The following is a 17,847-nucleotide window of genomic DNA, read 5'->3' as shown; positions in this document are numbered from 1 at the left end:
GATTTTCAGATGTTGAACCAATCTTGCATTTCTGGAGTAAACCCCACTTGGCTGTGGTATACCCCTTTTCATTATTGATAATCCTTTTTAAAAATTAATAGATTTTTTTTCACTTTATTTGGAAGGGACAGAGACAGAAAAAAAAAAAAAGAGAGAGAGAGAGAAAGAGATCAGTCTTTTATCTGCTGGATCGCTCCCCAGATGTTTGCAACAATGGGGCTGGACCAGGCTGAAGTTAGAAGCCAGTAGCTCATTCTGGATCTTCACATGGGTGGCAGGGACTCAGATACTTGAGCCATCACAGCTGCCTCCCCGGGTGCACATTAACAGGAAGTTGAAACTGGAAGTGGAGCTGGGATTCGAAACCAGGCACTTTGATATGGGATGTGGGAGTTGCTAACAGTGTCTCCACTGTGACACCAAATGGCTGCCTCTTCATTACTGACTTGGATATTTTGTGTCTTCTTTCTTTCTTCTTGTCTAGCTTAAAGTTCATCAATTTGGTGGATCTTTTCAAGGAACCAATATTTTGCTTTCATAATTTTCTCTATCATTTCTTTTCCATTTCATTTATTTCCACTGTAATCTTTATTAATTCCATCTATTTACTTTGGATTTAATTGCTCATCTTTTTCTGTATTATCAGGGTGGTAACTTGGTTTTTGATCTGAAGTTGCTTGATCTTTTTTTTTTTTAATTTATTTGACAGGTAAAGTTATAGACAGTGAGAGAGAGAGACAGAAAGATCTTCCTGCCATTGGTTCACTCCCCAAATGGCCACCATGGCCGGCGCTGCGCCGATCCGAAGCCAAAAGCCAGGTGCCTCTTCCTGGTCTCCCATGCAGGTGCAGGGGCCCAAGCACTTGGGCCATCCTTCACTGCCCTCCCGGGCCACAGCAGAGAGCTGGACTGCAAAAGGAGCAACCGGGACTAGAACTGGCGCCCATATGGGATGCCAGTGCCAGAGGCAGAGGATTAACCAAGTGAGCCACGGTGCCGGCCCCAGTTGCTCTATTATTATTATTTTTTAAAAGATTTGTTTATTTTTGAAAGGCAGAGTTACAGGGAGGGAGAGAGGGGAGAGACAGAGAGAGAGAGAGAGAGAGAGAGAGAGAGAGATCTTCCATCCTCTGGATCACTCCTTAAATGGCCGTAACTGTTGGAGCTGTGCCAATCTGAAGTCAGGAGCCAGGAGCTTCTTCCAGGTCTCCCACACACAAGTGCAAGGGCCCAAGGACTTGGGCCATCTTCTACTGCTTTCCCAGGCCATAGCAGAGAGCTGGATCAGAAGAGGAGCAGCCTGGACTCGAACTGGTGCCTGCATGGGATGCTGGCACTGCAGGTGGCAGCTTAACAGCTATGCCACAGTGCCAGCCCCTCTATTTTCTAATATAGGTGCTGGTGGCTATTAATTTTCCTCTAAGTACTGCTTTAGCTATGTGTCATGCATTTAGGTATAGCATGCTTTCATTTTCACCCATCTCCTCTAATTTTCCAATTTTCCTTGTGATTTCTTGGTAACTTAGGAATATATTGTTAAATTTCCATATATTTGGTTTTTTTTTAAGATTTTTTATTTATTTGACAGGTAGAATTATAGACTGTGAGAGAGGCAGAGAGAAAAGACTTCCTTCCGTTGGTTCACTCCCCAAATAGCCGCAACGGCTGCCGTTGTGCCGATCCGAAGCCAGGAGCCAGGTGCCTCTTCCTGGTTTCCCATGCGGGTGCAGGGGCCCAGGCACCTGAGTCATCTTCCACTGCCCTCCTGGGCCACAGCAGAGAGCTGGACTGGAAGAGGAGCAACCAGGACTGGAACCTGGCGCCCATGTAGGATGCTGGTGCCGCAGGCGGAGGATTAGCCTAGTGTGCTGGCCCCAAATTTCCATATATTAGTAAACTTCTCAAATCTCCTTATGCTGTAGGTTCTAATTTAATTTCATTGTGCTTGGAGATCATACTTTGTATTATTTAAATCTTTGAAAATGAATGCAGTTTGTTTTATGGTCTAGCATATGGCCTGTCTTGGAGAATGGTCCATGTGGACTTGTGAACAATGTGGATTCTACTGGTGGGGAGCATGCTATAGATATGAGTTAGCTTTAATTGGTCTATGGTATTGTTCAAGTCTTCTGTATCCCTATAGGTTTTCAATGTAGTTCTTATTTTTTTAAAAAATATTTATTTTTATTTATTTGGGAGTCATAGTTAGAGAGAGAGAGAGAGAGACAGAGTGTTAGAGAGAGAGAGCGAGAGAGCAAGACCTTCCATCCACTAGTTCACTCCCAAAATGGCCACAGTGGCCAGGACTGGACCTGGCCAAAGGCTGGAGCCAGGAGCTTCCTCTGGGTCTCCCACATGGGTGCAGGGGCCCAGGGACGTGGGCCATCTTCTACTGCTTTCCCAGGGAGTTCCACTGCATTAACAGGGAGCTGGATCAGAAGTGGAGCAGGGGCTGGTGCTGTGGAGTATTGGGTAAAGCCACCGCCTGCAGTGCCAGCATCCCATATGGACGCCAGTTCAAGTCCCGGCTACTCCACCTCTGATCCAGCTCTGCTATGGCCTGGGAAAGCAGAAGATAGCCCAAGTGCTTGGGCCCCTGCATCCACGTGGGAGACCCAGAGGAAGCTCCTGGCTCCTGGCTTCAGTTTGGCCTGGCCCTGGTCATTACAGCCATTTGGGGAGCGAACCAGCAGATGGAAGTCCTCCCTCTTTCTCTCTGCCTCTCCTTCTCTGTGTAACTCTGACTTTCAAATAAATAAATAAATCTTACAAACAAAAAAAAGAAGAAGAAGAAGAAGAAGAAGAAGAAGAAGAAGAAGAAGAAGAAGAAGAAGAAGAAGAAGAAGAAGAAGAAGAAGAAGTGGAGAAGCCAGGACTGAAACCGGCACCCGTATGGGATGCTAGCATCACAGGCTAGCTTCACCCACCACACCGCAGTGCTGGCCCCAGCTGTTCTATTACTGAGAGCAGAGTGTGGAAGTCTCTGGCTGTTGTTGAGTTTTCTTAAATTCTGTCAGTTTTTGCTTAATATATTTTTGGACTCTTGATAGAAACATACATTTATAATTGTGATATATTTCTGATGAAGTGACCCTTTAGTATTATAAATTTTGCTGATTATCTCACGTTACACCTTTTGTCTTAAAGTTTACTTTTTCTGATATTAGTATAGACACCCCAGCTTTTAGACTTGCTGTTCGTGTGGCATATCTTTTTCTGTCTTTTTTATTTTCAACCTACTTTTATTTATGAATCTTTTTTTACTTATCTGACAGGCAGAGTTAGAGAGAGAGAGATGTTTCAATTGTTAGTTCACTTCCCAAATGGCCACAGCAGCCAGGCTGGGCTGGGCCGGACCGAAGCCAGGAGCCTGGAGCTCCATTCAGGTCTCCCACGTGGGTGCAGGGGCCCAAGGACCTGGGCCATCTTCCGCCACTTTCCCAGGCCATAGAGGAGAGCTGGATCGGAAGTGAGGCAGCCGGGACTAGAACTTATGCTGATATGGGGTGCCAACACCACAGGTGCCCTAACACTGGCCCTTATTTCTGAATCCTAAGTGTGTCTCTTGTAGACAGCATATTATAATGCATGAATATTTTTGGTACACACATTATTCGTATGTGAGCACGCTAGTTTTATACTGAAATTTAAAGCAAGTTGGAAAGCAAAGCATTCCCTTGCTCTTCTTCATTATTCATAATTTTGCAGTCATTCTTTAATATATATTTTTGTGAATTTAACAATTTCTTTATTTCAAAAAATGCTTTCATTAGAATTTTAGTTAGATCTCAGTAACTTTATCTCTTTTTTTATATTTCTTTTTTTCAGATCATTCAATAAGTTATATAATTTGTTTCAGATCCCATACTTTTTGTAATAAATATTTTAAAATAAGATATTTAAATCTTATTTAAAATATTTCTGTGGCAAAAGGATTTTTTTGCACTTCCATTTCTCACTAGCATAGCACAGGATTTCTAGTTTGTGAGTGCACTATTTGATATTCGTGCACCTTAATAAATTTACTAAATCCATTTGGCCATGTATTTTTCTGTATGCACAGTGGTAACCCCTGCTTGCCAATTATGAATTTTGGGTCTATAGTATTAAATGACATCGGTTCATTTATTTATTTCCACTCCCCTAATTTTCTTTTTCTTTTTTTATTTTTTGACAGGCAGAGTGGACAGTGAGAGAGAGAGAGACAGAGAGAAAGGTCTTCCTTTGCTGTTGGTTCACCCTCCAATGGCCGCTGCGGCCAGTGCACTGCGGCCGGCGCACCACGCAGATCCGATGGCAGGAGCCAGGTGCTTCTCCTGGTCTCCCATGGGGTGCAGGGCCCAAGCACCTGGGCCATCCTCCACTGCACTCCCGGGCCACAGCAGAGAGCTGGCCTGGAAGAGGGGCAACCGAGACAGAATCCGGCGCCCCGACCAGGACTAGAACCCGGTGTGCCGGCGCCATAAGGCAGAGGATTATCCTAGTGAGCCGCGGCGCCGGCCCTAATTTTCATGTTAAATTTAAACCATCTAAATAAAATAAATTGGGTAGATGTCTGTCATTCTCAATGGTGTAGAAATATTTAAAGATATTGAGTGTGGCTGGTGCTGTGGCGCAGCAGGTTAAAGCTCTGGCCTGAAGCGCTGCTGGCATCCCATGTGGACACCGGTTCTAATCCCGGCTGCTCCTCTTCCGATCCAGCTCTCTGCTATGGCCTGGGAAAGCAGTAGAAGATGGCCCAAGTCCTTGGGCCCCTGCACCGTGTGGGAGGCCTGGAGGAAGCTCCAGGCTCCTGGCTTTGGATATGCGCAGCCCAGCCCATTGCAGCCATCTGGGGAATGAACCAGTGGATGGAAGAGCTCTCTCTGTCTCTACCTCTTTCTGTAACTCTGTCTTTCAAATAAATAAAATAAATCTTTAAAAAAAAATAAAGATCTTGAGAATTGTTAGTTGCATGGAGATGTGACCTCAAACTGAGCTATAAGACCAGTTGAGGCCATTGCCTCTTGAAGAGGTAGGTTTTACATGCGCCTTCTCTTTTATTGTATTACAAGGGCTGTTTTCAGGTTTTGCACCTTATTTCAGCTGGGCGTGGAAGGTCTTTGAGTCAATCAAGAATTCAAACTGGGAACAGCTGCGACGGAAAGTGCTAGGAACTGCTAACCCCGGGCCCGTCTCTCAGGGAATCAATTAAAGGAGTGGGGGGGGGGGGGGGAGAGGTGTGGTTGGGTAACACCCCTCGCAGTAAGCTGGACCAATCAGATTTAAGCACTGGTGGCACGCCTATAATGGAATAGCCAATCATATTGAAGTGGTGGCCAAGAGAGAGGCTGAACTTGTAACTCAAATTGCGGAGGCTGCCGCACAGACCTAGGCAAGGGAAGTCCCTGGGGGCAGGTTTGCCAGGGGCTAGTAGAAGAGAGAGGAATCGTGTAGAGCGTGGTGGGGAGGACTCGGCGGAGGAAGTGCAGCTGTGCGGAGTCCAGCGAGGCCATGACACAGGAACACAACGTGGTGGGTGCAGGCTTGGGATCCTGGCCCCTAGCTTGGGCAGTGTCAGTTTTCAGTGCCTCTCTAGCTGTAGAGAGTGATTCGATTGGCTCCCGGCAACTCAGCTCTATCCTGTCCCCTGTCTGCAGAGTCTGTTAATTGGCATCTCCTCCTCAGGCCAGAGCCCAAGGCTGCTGTGACTGCCCCCAGGGAGCCAGGCTTGCAGGCCACCCCCATGCAGCAGGCCACCCCGTTGTCTACCCCGGAGCAGCCAGTCACCCTGGTGCCTTTGCGTCCCAAACCAAAGGATTATTTGTTTCTCTCCATCATGTCTATCTTCTTCTTCTCCCCCTTGGCGATCCTGGCCCTGGTGTTCTCCCTCAAGGTAGGAGCACCTGCCTGAGCCGACGCCCTCCATCCCCAGTGGGCTCCCACCTCCCGGCTCCAGCCCAGAGACCTCCTCTGCCCCTCAGGGACTTCCTGCCTCCCTCTCCACCGCCTCGGCCCCTGTGGGACTCCCTCTCAGCTCCTCCTCCTCCTCCTCCTCCTCCTCCTCCTCCTCCTCCTCCTCCTCCTCCTCCTCCAGTGTTCTGTCCAGGCACCGCCCCTCCTCCTCCAGGGGGCGGGGCAGGGGGGCGACTGAACTCTGCCCTTACTCCCTCCAGCCAGCATTCCTGACCTTGCACTCCCCCCTCCTCGCCGCCCTCCCCTTGGAGGCCCTCCCACCAGCTTGCCTCCACCCCACAGACCCGGGAAGCCAACTTCTTGGACAATCGGGAGCGAGCGCTGAAGAACTCGCGACTGGCCTTCTGCTTCAGCATCTTCAGCATGCTGATAGGCTGTGCTCTGGTCACTTTCTACTTCGTCCTCAGAGCCTTGAAGCAGAACATCTGAGCTCGCCCTGGAGGCGTCGGCAGCTGCCTGAGCTGGAGGAAGTCTTCCCTACATCCACGTTTTTAAGAGCAATAAACTTTAAGAGGAGACTTTTGCTTGCTGATTCCTCTGCCGTGTGTGTGTATGTTTGTGTGTGCGCGCATGCGTGCATGTGCGCATGGTGCATGTGTGCGTGTACATGCATGTGTGTGCGTGCGTGTGCGCGTGTGTGTGTGCGCGTGTGCGTGCCCCCACGTTCACCTGACCCTGTGTGGCGCTCTGCTTGGCGCCGCGGGGCTTCTTCACTTACGCCATGCACTTAGGGGGTTCAGTGCCAATTCAAATGGAAGCACTATTTGCCTCTATAGAACTTTAAAAAAATCCACAAATAATTTTTTAATAAATTTTTAAAAAAGATTTATTTTGTTTTATTTGAAAGACAGAGCTACAGCGAGAGAGAGAGAGAGAAGAAAAGAGAGATCTATTTTCCATCTGCTGCTTCACTCTCCAGTTGACCACAACAGCCAGAGCTGGGCCCATCTGAAGCCAGGAGCTTCTCCTGGTCTCCCATATGGGTGCATGGGCCCAAGCACTTGGGCCATCCTCCACTGCTTTCCCAGGGGCATTAGCATGGAGCTGGATTGGAAGAGGAGCATCCGGGACTTGAACCAGCAACAATAAGGGGTACCAGCATTGCAGGTGGTGGCTTTTACCCACTCCGTCACAGCGCCAGCCCTCTATAAAACTTTTTTTAAAAAAAGGTTTATTTATTTATTGGAGAGGCAGAGAAAGAGAGAGAGAGGTCTTCCATTCACTGGTTCACTCCCCAGATGGCTGCAATGGCTGGAGCTGCACTGATCCGAAGCCAGGAGCCGGGAGCTTCATCCAGGTCTCCCACGCGGATACAGGGGCCCAAGGACTTGGGCCATTTTCTACTGCTTTCCCAGGCCATAGCAGAGAGCTGGATTGGAAGTGGAGCAGCTGGGACTTGAACTGGCACCCATATGGGATGCCGGCACTGCAGGCCGTGGCTTTATTCACTATGCCACAGCACCGGCCCCTCTATAAAACTTTTACAAGGGTACTTCAAAAAGTTTGTAGAAAATAAAATTAAAAGATAAGTTTGTGTGGCACAAAAACATTTGAACTCCATGTGTAGTGCTTTTTTTTCATAATGCACATTTTCATGAAATTTTGAAGACCCTTTGCATGCATTTCAAAAATTTTTTGCACCAAAATAAATGTGTCTTTTAATTCTATTTTCCATGAGCTTTTGGAAGAACCCCTATATGCTGAGACGACAGAGAGAAGAGTGAAATGTGGCGGGTGGTTATGTCACTGGAACTCCCCTCAGTGACGGGAGTGTCCCGCGGTCCACCCCGACATGGCAGCCGCCTACTGAACGGTGGCGAGTGTGGCTGAGGTCTCACTCTTGTGTTTGTTTATTTTGAGAATTAGCCCCAGCTATTTTATGCATTTGGGGCATGACTCAGAAGATGGGAGCTGTCTCTGTCTATCTTTCAAATAATTACATTTTTTGAAGGTTTGTTTATTTATTTGAAAGGCAGAGTTACAGAGAGGCAGAAGAGAGAGAGCGAGAGAGAGAGAGAGCGAGAGAGAGAGAGAGGTCTTCCATCTGCTGGTTCACTGCTCAAATGGCCACAACGGGTGGAGCTGGACCGATCCGAAGCCAGGAGCCAGGAGCTTCTTCTGGGTCTCCTACATGGGTGCAGGGGCCCAAGGACTTGGGCCATCTACTGCTTTCCCAGGCCACAGCAGAGAGCTGGACAAGAAATGAAGCAGCTGGGACTTAACAGGTGCCCATGTGGGATGCTGGCACTGTAGGCAATAGCTTTGTCTGCTCCGGCCCCTATAAATAAATTTTTAAAAAATTAAAAGGCAGGGGCTGGCGCTGTAGTGTCGTAGGTTAAACCTTCACTTGCAGTGCCAGCATTCCATATGGGTGCTGGTTCAAGTCCCTGGCAGCTCCACTTCCAATCCAGCTCCCTGCTAATAGCCTAGGAAAACAGTAGAAGATGGCCCAAGTGCTTGGGAGAACTGGATGAAGCTCCTGGCTCCTGGCTTGGGAACAGCCCAGCTCCAATCATTGTAGCCATTTGGGGAGTGAAACAGCAGATGGAAGACCTCTCTCTCAGTCTCTCCCTCTCTCTGTAACTTTGCTTCTCAAATAAAATAAAATAAAATAAAATAAAAATCTTTAAAAAATTAAAAGGTAAACAGACCATAGACCAGAAGGAAATACTCCCAACACAGATATCTAACAAATAACCATATCCAAAATGCATGTTTAAAAACCTTCACAAATCAGCCGGCGCCGCGGCTCAACAGGCTAATCCTCCGCTTAGTGGCGCCGGCACACCGGGTTCTAGTCCCGGTTGGGGCACCGGATTCTGTCCCGGTTGCCCCTCTTCCAGGCCAGCTCTCTGCTGTGGCCCGGGAGTGCAGTGGAGGATGGCCCAAGTGCTTGGGCCCTGCACCCCATGGGAGACCAGGAGAAGCGCCTGGCTCCTGGCTTCGGATCAGCGCGGTGCGCCGGCCGCAGCGGCCATTTGGGGGTGAACCAACGGCAAAAGAAGACCTTTCTCTCTGTCTCTCTCTCACTGTCCACTCTGCCTGTCAAAAAAAAAATCTTTACAAATCAATAATAAACATTTAACACAACTCAGGTAAAAATGAACAAAATAGGGGCTTGTGTTGTTTGCAGCAGACAAAGTGGCCCTGTGTGATGCCAGCATCCCACACAGGTGCTGGTTTGAGTCCCAGCTGCTCTGCTTCTGATCCAGCTTCCAGCTGATGCACTGAGAAAGCAGCAGAAGATGGCCCAAGTGCTTGGGCCCAATGTGGGAGGCCTGGATGGAGTTCCAGGCTTCTGGCTTCAGCCTGGCCCAGGCCCTGTGGTTGCAGCCATGTGGGCAGTGGGCTGGGGGATGGAAGACTCTCTATGTCTCTGTAACTGCCTTTCAAATAGGTAAGTCTTCTTAAAAAATGAGCGAAATGCTTGAGCAGACACATGGCAGGGATGTACAATAGTAGATTCATTTGGGAAAACTGATAAATTCTAGTAAGGGATGCAGGTTTATCCTCTGACACAGAAGTCATATTCCAGATATATAACTGAGAGAAGCGATTGTCCATGTCAACACAAAGACTCATGGAAGAATGTTCACAGCAGTTTAATTCATAATAACCAAACACTGCAGACTGTGAACAACCCCCAAACTGTAGACAACCCAAATGTCCATCACCAGATGCATGGCTAAACAAATTTGGATACATTCATTCAGTGGAACATTGCCTAGCAATGAAAAAAAATGAACTGCTGGCGACAGGCAACAACAGGAATGCGTCTCATGGACAACATAATGAAAGAAGCCAGACACAAGACAGTACCTGCTGTGTGATTCCATTATCTCCATTTGAGGAATGAACAAAGCCAGCTGGTGTTTACAGCAAGCAGCATGGCAGTGTGGACTGGGAGGGTGGGTTGGGAAACTTGCAGGGTGCAGGAAATAGATCCCTTTTTATTATCATTCTTGTTTATTTATTTGAAAGGCAGAGTGATGCAGGTTGGGAGAGAGGTCCTCCACCTGCTGGTTCACTCCCCAGATAGCCACAATGGCTGGGGCTGGGCCAGATTGCAACCAGGAGCCTGGAGCTCCATCCGGGTCTCTTAATGCCGGTGGCAGGGATCCAAGCACTTGGGCTATCTTCCACTGCTTTCCCAGGCGCATTAGCAAGGGAGCCGGATGGTAAGTGGAGCAGCCGGGACTCGAACCAGCACCCATATGGGATGCTAGGAAATATACATGGATAGGGTCGTGCTTACATTGCAGAATGCATGTCAATGACCTGAGCTGTACACTTGAGATGAGTCTCTTTATGCACTTCCCTCCATGTGTTGTTAGTTATCCTGCAGTCAAAATAGGTCGAAAAAACCGGAGATCCCTGCGTGAATTGCAGGGAGCGAAAGACTGTGAGCATTGCCGGCAGTGAGGGGGCTGTGGCGCCTCCCGGCCACAGCAGCGGCTCCGAGCGGCCGGGCACGCAGCGCGCGGGGACAGCAGCAACCCTTGTGGAACAAGGCACAAGAATAACTTCTGGCTGAACGCAGCGTGTTGGACATGGTTACAGCCTGTCCTCTTCCAAACCCCGTTAAAATAACAGTAAAGGACTTTTTGAAAAAGCACAAACGCGCCAGCGCCGTGGCTCACTAGGCTAATCCTCCGCCTTGCGGTGCTGGCACACCGGGTTCTGTTACTGGAGAAATTGCAGGGTTCTTCACGCAAGAAAGAATTCAGGTGTGAGACAGAGTAGTGGGAGGTAAAATAACAAGGTTTATTAGGGAAGGGACATCCGTAAGGATGGATGGGCACCTCTCCAGACAGAGCCTGAGAGACTGGGAGGGGAGGAAGGAGCGAGGTTACATGATTGAGTAGAGAGAGTACACCTGAGCAGGCCAGGAAGGCGGCTCAGCAGAGAGGCAGAGGGCTGAGCGCGAAGTCTAGTTGAGGCTGGGGTTTTTAAGGAGATGGGTCTTTGTCTTCACACATCTCCTCCTGAAACAAAGGATTTTATGGCTGTAAATACTAAGAAGCTCCTATCTGAGTTTTCCCTTGAAGGTATCAGACAGGAGGAAGCCTAGCTGGCGCCATCCTGGGTTCAGAGGAAGAGTGAGCAGGACCCCCTAGAGAATGGGGATCCGGAGCAGGGTGTTTGAAATGCAGATACTGGGCTGCATCTGGGAGATTGTGGAAGATTTGTCAGGCAGAAGGGGCGGGGATCTCCATCTGGCAGGTTATCAGGTAGAAGGGGGCAGGGCAGGATGCGAATACCGGGCTGAAGTATTATTGGGATAACTTTGAGATGTACATGCATATGCTGGACATAGAAGTCTTCTCTGGAGGCCTTTGTCACACACATATAAGCTCATACCTAACTTCTTGCCTAACAGTTCTAGTCCCGGTCAGGGTGCCGGATTCTGTCCCGATTGCCCCTCTTCCAGGCCAGCACTCTGCTGTGGCCTGGGAGTGCAGTGGAGGATGGTCCAAGTGCTTGGGCCCTGCACCCCATGGGAGACCAGGAGAAGTACCTGGCTCCTGGCTTCGGATCAGTGTGATGCGCTGGCCGCAGCGGCCATTGGAGGGTGAACCAACGGCAAAGGAAGACCTTTCTCTCTGTCTCTCTCTCTCACTGTCCACTCTGCCTGTAAAAAAAAAAAAAAAAAAAAAAAAGGTACAAATGCTCAGGGACCGAGAGAACCAAAAAGGACAAGGAATGTGTGTCAAACCCGGGCTGTGGCGCTGGCGGTGAAGTCGCTGCTCAGGAAAGAGGGCAAAGATTTTTTTTTTCTTGCTTTGCTTTTAAAAGTTTGATCTATTTACTTGAAAAGTAGAGTTGAGAGATGCGATGACTGTTCCTCGCCACCGCCGGAGAATTAGGCAGGCTGCCCGCAGCTTGCCTTGACCGAGGAGGGGAAGTGCGCCACCCGCCACTCAGCCTTCCCCAAACCCGGGGGACAGTCAAGCGCGGTGTGGAGCCCAGTCAAAGCAGGGTCTCACTTTATTGTAAAAGGGAGGTGTGTATATAGCTGAGGTACAGAGCGGATGAGCTGATGCGGGCAAGGGGTGGGGTGATGTGATGCAAAAGGGCCTTAGCCACTCCTGTTATACCACCTTAAGGATCCTTAGGCAGAAGCACCCTGGGGCTGGGGTGTTTGCTACCAGGGATTTGAAACTTAAAGACAGGTTTTCAAATTCGAGGCAGACTCAGGAAGTTCCTCTAGGCCTCTCCGGATTCAGCGTCCCCCACAGAGAGAGAGACAGAGGGGGAGAGAGAGAGAGAGAGAGAGAGAGAGAGAGAGAGATTGATCTTGCATCTGCTGGTTCACTCCCCAAAGGGCTGAAACAGCTGGAGCTGGGCCAGGTGGAAGCCAGGAGCCAGAAACTCCGTCTGTGTCTCCCACATGGGTGACAGGGGCCCAAGCACCTTGGGCAACCTCTGCTACTTTCCCAAGTGCATTAACAGGGAGCTGGATCGGAAGTGGAGCAGCCGGGACTTGAACCGGCGCCCATATGGGATGGCAGCGCCACCGGTGGCGGTTCAACCTACTACACTATAGTGCCGGCCTCGTGGAATTTTTTTTTTTTTTTTTATACAAGGACTATGTCGCATTCTCAAAGAGGAAGAGGGAGTCCCGTATTCAGGAATGAGGAACAGCAGACGGTGAAAATGGAGCACTCAGCAAGCAACCAAGACCTCACCGGGATGAACAACATGCCAGCTGCAAGCTGGAACTGTGAGAGAAAGTTTTGGAAAAGTCACATCGCAGGTGCCTCCTAGGAAATAGAACAAGAAAGGCAAGGAGCAGGAAACAGCGGAGACCATGAGGAGGCGATCCCAGAAGGAACAGGGCCACCAGGAAGCCAGCGGGGCTGGGCTGGCAGGGTCGCTACAGAAACCTCACCAGCAGGTTCTCAGAGATGGAGGACATCAGCTGCTGGCTACCAAGGGAGGAGGGGGCTGAAGAGCTAAGCCAGGCCTGGCCAGGCGGGGCTCCTCCGTGGGGGCTGCGGGAAGCAGTGAAGGCGATTAGAGCCATGCAGCCCGCCCCCGGCCTCCCCTCTGGCTCGTCCTCCAGTCCTCCCGCACCGGGTCCTGCCTGGCGGCGCCCCCCCCCCCCCCAGGCCTCCGCTCAAATGTTGCAGCCTTGGGGCTCTTTCTCCGCTGCCTGCTCTAACCTGGGCTCCTCCTCTTTGCCTCTCTCCTGTTCCGTTCCTTAGTGTCCTACGTGCAATTCTCCGACGGGATGGCGCCTGCCCCTGCTCCCTCTCCTGCTGTGCAGGCTCCGTGGGGGGGACCTGGTCCACTTTGCTCACTGCTAATCCCAGCGCTTAGCAAAAAGCTGGGCCCATCAGGTGCTCCGGAAACTCCCAGGAAACAGTTGAGGATGGATGTGCGTACTCTTTGTCAAACGGTGTCTGGCCGAGTCTCTGTATCCACAGGTCTGCAAGGGGCTCTCCAGCCAGGCTGCCTGGGTTTGAATCCCAGTTCTGCCTCTCACTGAGCTGTGGGACTTTGAACAACTCAGTTAACCCCTCTGTTCCTCACAGTAAAATAGGAACAAAGGGTTGTAATGAGGCTGGTCCAGAAAACCACACAGCTTTTGAGCCAAGAACTTACGAAGTGCAAGAAGGAGCCATGCAGCTGCCAGGAGGCAGAGGGAGCGACAGGTGCAAAGGCCCTGAGGCAGCAGCCTGTTCACTCTGTCTGAGGAGCAGCAGGGAGGCCAGTGTGGCTGGAATGCAATGAACCAGGGGGTGGCAACAGGGCCAGGTCACTTGGGCCTTGGGCGCCGAATGCTGACCTTGCTTTGTGTTGGAGTGACGGGCGCCAGGTCAGGCCTGACTCCCAGGTGCACGGGCTCCCGCTGGCTGCAGGCGAGAGCAGACTCTGGGTGCAGGGAGGGGAGCAGGAGAGCCCAGAGGAGGCTGCTGGGGCTGACTGGAGTGGGGAGGACAGAGGCTGGGCCAAGGTGGGGCAGTGGAGGGAGAGGGGTTGGGCCCCAAGTTTCCAGAACAAGCAGAGCCCAGCAATTTCAAGGGTGGGAGCGCTCTGCCCCCAGGCCCAGCTCGGCTGAGCCGCCCACACCCGGACGAGACCCAGGAGCCCCGGCTGCGGTTCTGCCAGGCCGGGGGCCTTTCCTGTCCCCCACTCCTTGGCCCACTGCTGCTCCTGGGCCTGGCCCAAAGGGGAGGCAGAAAAGAAAGCTCCCCACGTACCCAGCCCCCAGCGCAACCCTCCCAGGGTCGGGAGAGAGTGGAGGAGGTGAAGGTCACCCGGCCACTATCTTATCAGAGAGACGCAAACACATAGGAACAGGCAAGGTCAGGAGGAGCCGGAGCTCTCGCACTGCACTGCGCAAACACTCGTGGGGCCGCTCGGGCTGGGCCGTGCGGGGCACACGGCAGTGCCTCAGGCCGCCTGGACTCTGCCCTCATGGCATCCGGAAGGGAGGTCCCGGGTGCAGAGAGACAGAATCCAGGGGTCGCGTGGCCGGGACCGGCATGGGGGGCACAGGCAGAGGCTCTGCTTGTCCTGGGATCTCCCCCTCTCCCTCCACTGCCCCACCTTGGCCCAGCCTCTGTCCTCCCCACCCTGGACAGCCCCAGCTGCCTCCTCTGTGGTCTCCTGCCCCACTCCCCCTGGAGGGGGAGGCCCAGGGAGGCAGAGGACCTGGCCCAGAGGGTGCTCCCTGGCCTGGAGGGTGCTCCCTGGGGCTAACAGGCACAGCAGGACAGGGGAGGGGACAAGCTTGCTCTCTCTCTCTCTCTCTCTCTCTCTCTCTCTCAGATTTATTTGAAAGGCAGAGTTAGAGAGGGAGAGGGAGAGAGAGAGAGAGAGAGAAAGAGGTCTTTCATCCACTGGTTCACTTCTCAGATGCCTACAGTGGCCTGAGCTGGGCCGGGCTGGACCGAAGCCAGAAGCCAGGAACTCCATCCGGGTCTCCCCCATGGAAGTAGGGCCCAAGGCCCCAGGCCATCTTCTGATGCTTTCCCAGGTGCAGCAGCAGGGAGCCGGGTCGGAAGTGGAGCACTAGCGCTCCTGGGGGATGCCGGCGTCTGGGTCGGCTTCACCTGCTCTGCCACAGCACCAGCTCCTCACCGTCTATTTCCTAGTCTGCCCTCCACCCCCTCTCTCAGGGAAAACAAACATCTTTTTCTGAATTCTGACTGTTCCGTGTCCTCAAGAATGTCTCTAAGGATCTGTGTGTCCCTGCTCAGGGAAATCTTGCTCTGCTGTAGAAATCAGGCTGTGTCACACTTGCGAGAAGGCTTTGTCACCAGCCTACGCCAGGAGTGGCCTGTCAGGGTGAAGGGGCATCACACTGTCCACCCGGGCTGACCCCAGGGCTCCAAGGATGATGGGACACTTGCCGCTTTACTCAGATCCTGCGTCCCCTCCCGGAGACGGAATCAGCGCGGCTTAGACACACGACCGGAGAACCAATTGCAGGTCTGGTGTTGGCACAGCCGTTAAGCTGCACCTGTGCCGCCGGCATCTCATATGGGAGTGCCAGTTCCGGTCCCGGCTGCTCCACTTCCAACCCAGCTCCCTGCTAATGCACCTGGGAAGGCAGAAGATGGCCCCCCTGCCACCCACCTGGGAGACCCGGATGGAGTTCCTGGCTCCTGGCTTCAGCCCAGCCCGGGGCCATCGTGGGTATCTGGGTAATGAACCAGCAGATGGAAGATCCTCTCCCACCCCTTCGCGCTGCAGGAAGGATAAATTGCACAGGTGAAGACCCCTGCCCCTGCCCTCAAAGACGAGGAACGTGGGTATCACTTGAAAATAGGTAACCCAGGGAGCAGGTGAAAGTGTTTAACCACCAAAGTGGGCGGAGACATTGAGCAGTCAGAAAGGACAAGGTCACGGCACTGGAGCAGGGATGGGGTGAGCCGGGTGTCACCTGTCAGGGGTTGCATGTCGGGCCTCCGGGGGAGTTCTGGGAGCTCAGGCAGTGGCTGTGTGAGGACCTGGGCACAGGCAGGGGACGTCCCAGAGTCCGCCCTGTTCCACGTTGTTTGAGGGCTCGACAGTGAGGCGCATCCCGATTCGACGCTCTGAGAAGGGCGCGCGTCGCCTCCATGTTCCTGCCGGAGGTGTGCGACCTGGATCTGATCACGGAGAACCCCCAGCAAACCCTGGCTCAGGGAAACTTGACAAGATAACCGATTAGTCCCCTCCAAGAATGCCAGGGTCGGGAGGACTTCCAGCCACGGTCCGTCTCTATATCTACTCGTTACCCACCCAGCCATCCATGGACTTCCTCTATCAATCATCTAGCATTTCTGTACCTAATATCTATCTATCTATCTATCTCCAATTATTTTCCAATTTAGCACAAATGTGGAAATGGCGTCCCCTATGGGCACCGGTTCAAGTCCCGGCTGCTCCACTTCTGATCCAGCTCCATGCTAATGAGCCTGCGAAAGCAGCAGAAGATGGCCCAAGTGCTTGGGCCCCTGCACCCACGTGGGAGACCTGGAGGACACTCCTGGCTCCTGCCTTTGGCCAGGGGGCCGTTGTGGCCATTTGGGGAGTGAACCAACGGATCGACGACCTCTCTCTTTCTCTCCCTCTTGCTCTCTAACTCTGCCATTCAAGTGAATAAATAAATCTTAAAGGAAAGGGAGATGACGTCTGTGCTGAGACCTGCAGGGGACCCGAAGGCGCCGTGCGGGTCACTCAGGAGGAGCACCTGTCTGCACTCCCACGGCAGGCTCCTAGTGCGCAGACCTGGGTGTGGGGAGCAGCTCGGGCTGCCTGCCCAGCTTTGACTTTGCCAGGTGACCTGCCCCACAGCAGAAGGACGTCGGGAGGCAACTATCTTATCAGATCCACTCACACCTGCCCCTGGAGACACACCCAGCCTGTGAGGCCCGGCACAAGGAGCCAGGACCCCACCAGCCCGCCCACCTGTGGGAACTGGGGTGCCAAGAGGCCTGGCCGAGGAGCCCAGGACTCCACCAGCGGGAACTGGGGGGAACCCCAGTCCTCCTGGGCACTTGAGCACTTGCTTTCCACGCTGGCCAGGCCGGGCTGGGGCCAGGCTGGCTGTAGCTGGATGCACAGACGACCCCTGGGACCCTCCCGGAGTCTTTCAGCCTCAGTTTCCCCTCTGCACCGCAGAGATGCCCATGTTGCCTTCACGGGGGTTTGCTGCCGGGGCTGTGAGGCCATATCCATGCAGACCCTGGCCCATCTCTGCTGTAGGCTTTCACTGTGAAGTCCAGGTGTTTTCATGGGGGTGGGGGGTAACCATATCAGAGCCAGGGCCCCAGACCTGTCCCTGATGTTCTGGCATCACAACCTCACCCTGTTGGTGCCTCTGTGCCCTCATCTGTAAGGTGGGACTAACGAGGCTCGACTTTACGCAGAGCCACGTGAGGGGTGAAAGAAGTCTCTCGAGTGTGGCCCACGGAGCTGACGGGGCCCCTGCAAGGACTCACAAACTGTCAGAGCCTCCGCGGGGGGACCCTCGGGGTCTGGGCCAGACACCTGCTAGGGGGCCTGGAAGCACACACGGGGCAGCCGGCTTCCTGACTCTGTGCTGGCCTCGCTTAGGGCCCCTCTGTGCCTCAGTTTCCCCACCTCCAAGGGCTGTTGTAAGGTTACAGAAGTTAATACATGAAAGCCCTTAGCATCGCACCTGGCGCACCACGAGCCCCGTATGTTTGCTCTTCTGGTTACGCAGACAATCCCAGAGGCTCCCTGATCTGAGTGGCAGCTTGAGAGGGGCCCCAGGCAGGTTGGGGCAGCCTGGGGTGTGGGGGGTGGGGAAAACCTGAGCCGCCCAGACCTGGAGGTCACCCCAAGGAGCCCCGCAATCAGCCGAGATCAGGCCGGCCCTGCTCCACCCCTGCTCTCCCTATATCAGGGCTGCTCCAGACCCCAGCGCCGGCC

General features: G+C 52.6%; 1 protein-coding gene across 4 annotated transcripts in view; it reads left to right on the top strand.

Annotated features, from left to right (window-relative positions):
• Window positions 1-6,473, top strand: part of LOC138846491 (transmembrane protein PMIS2-like) — a 48,639-nt gene extending 42,166 nt beyond the window's left edge. For all 4 annotated transcript variants that reach the window (XR_011384010.1, XR_011384011.1, XM_070062455.1 and 1 more), the window contains 2 exons: window positions 5,668-5,875; window positions 6,238-6,473. Coding sequence is in view for 2 of the 4 variants with exons in the window: in XM_070062455.1 (XP_069918556.1) it covers window positions 5,726-5,875; window positions 6,238-6,384 (297 nt within the window). In the remaining 2 variants the exon portion in view is untranslated. The remainder of the gene's footprint in view (window positions 1-5,667; window positions 5,876-6,237) is intronic.
• Window positions 6,474-17,847: the final 11,374 nt, after the last annotated feature.

Source organism: Oryctolagus cuniculus, chromosome 18 (assembly GCF_964237555.1).
Source record: "Oryctolagus cuniculus chromosome 18, mOryCun1.1, whole genome shotgun sequence".
Lineage (NCBI taxonomy): Eukaryota > Metazoa > Chordata > Mammalia > Lagomorpha > Leporidae > Oryctolagus > Oryctolagus cuniculus.
The sequence above is the reverse complement of the archived record's forward strand: the minus strand, read 5'-3'. Positions and strand labels throughout refer to the sequence as shown.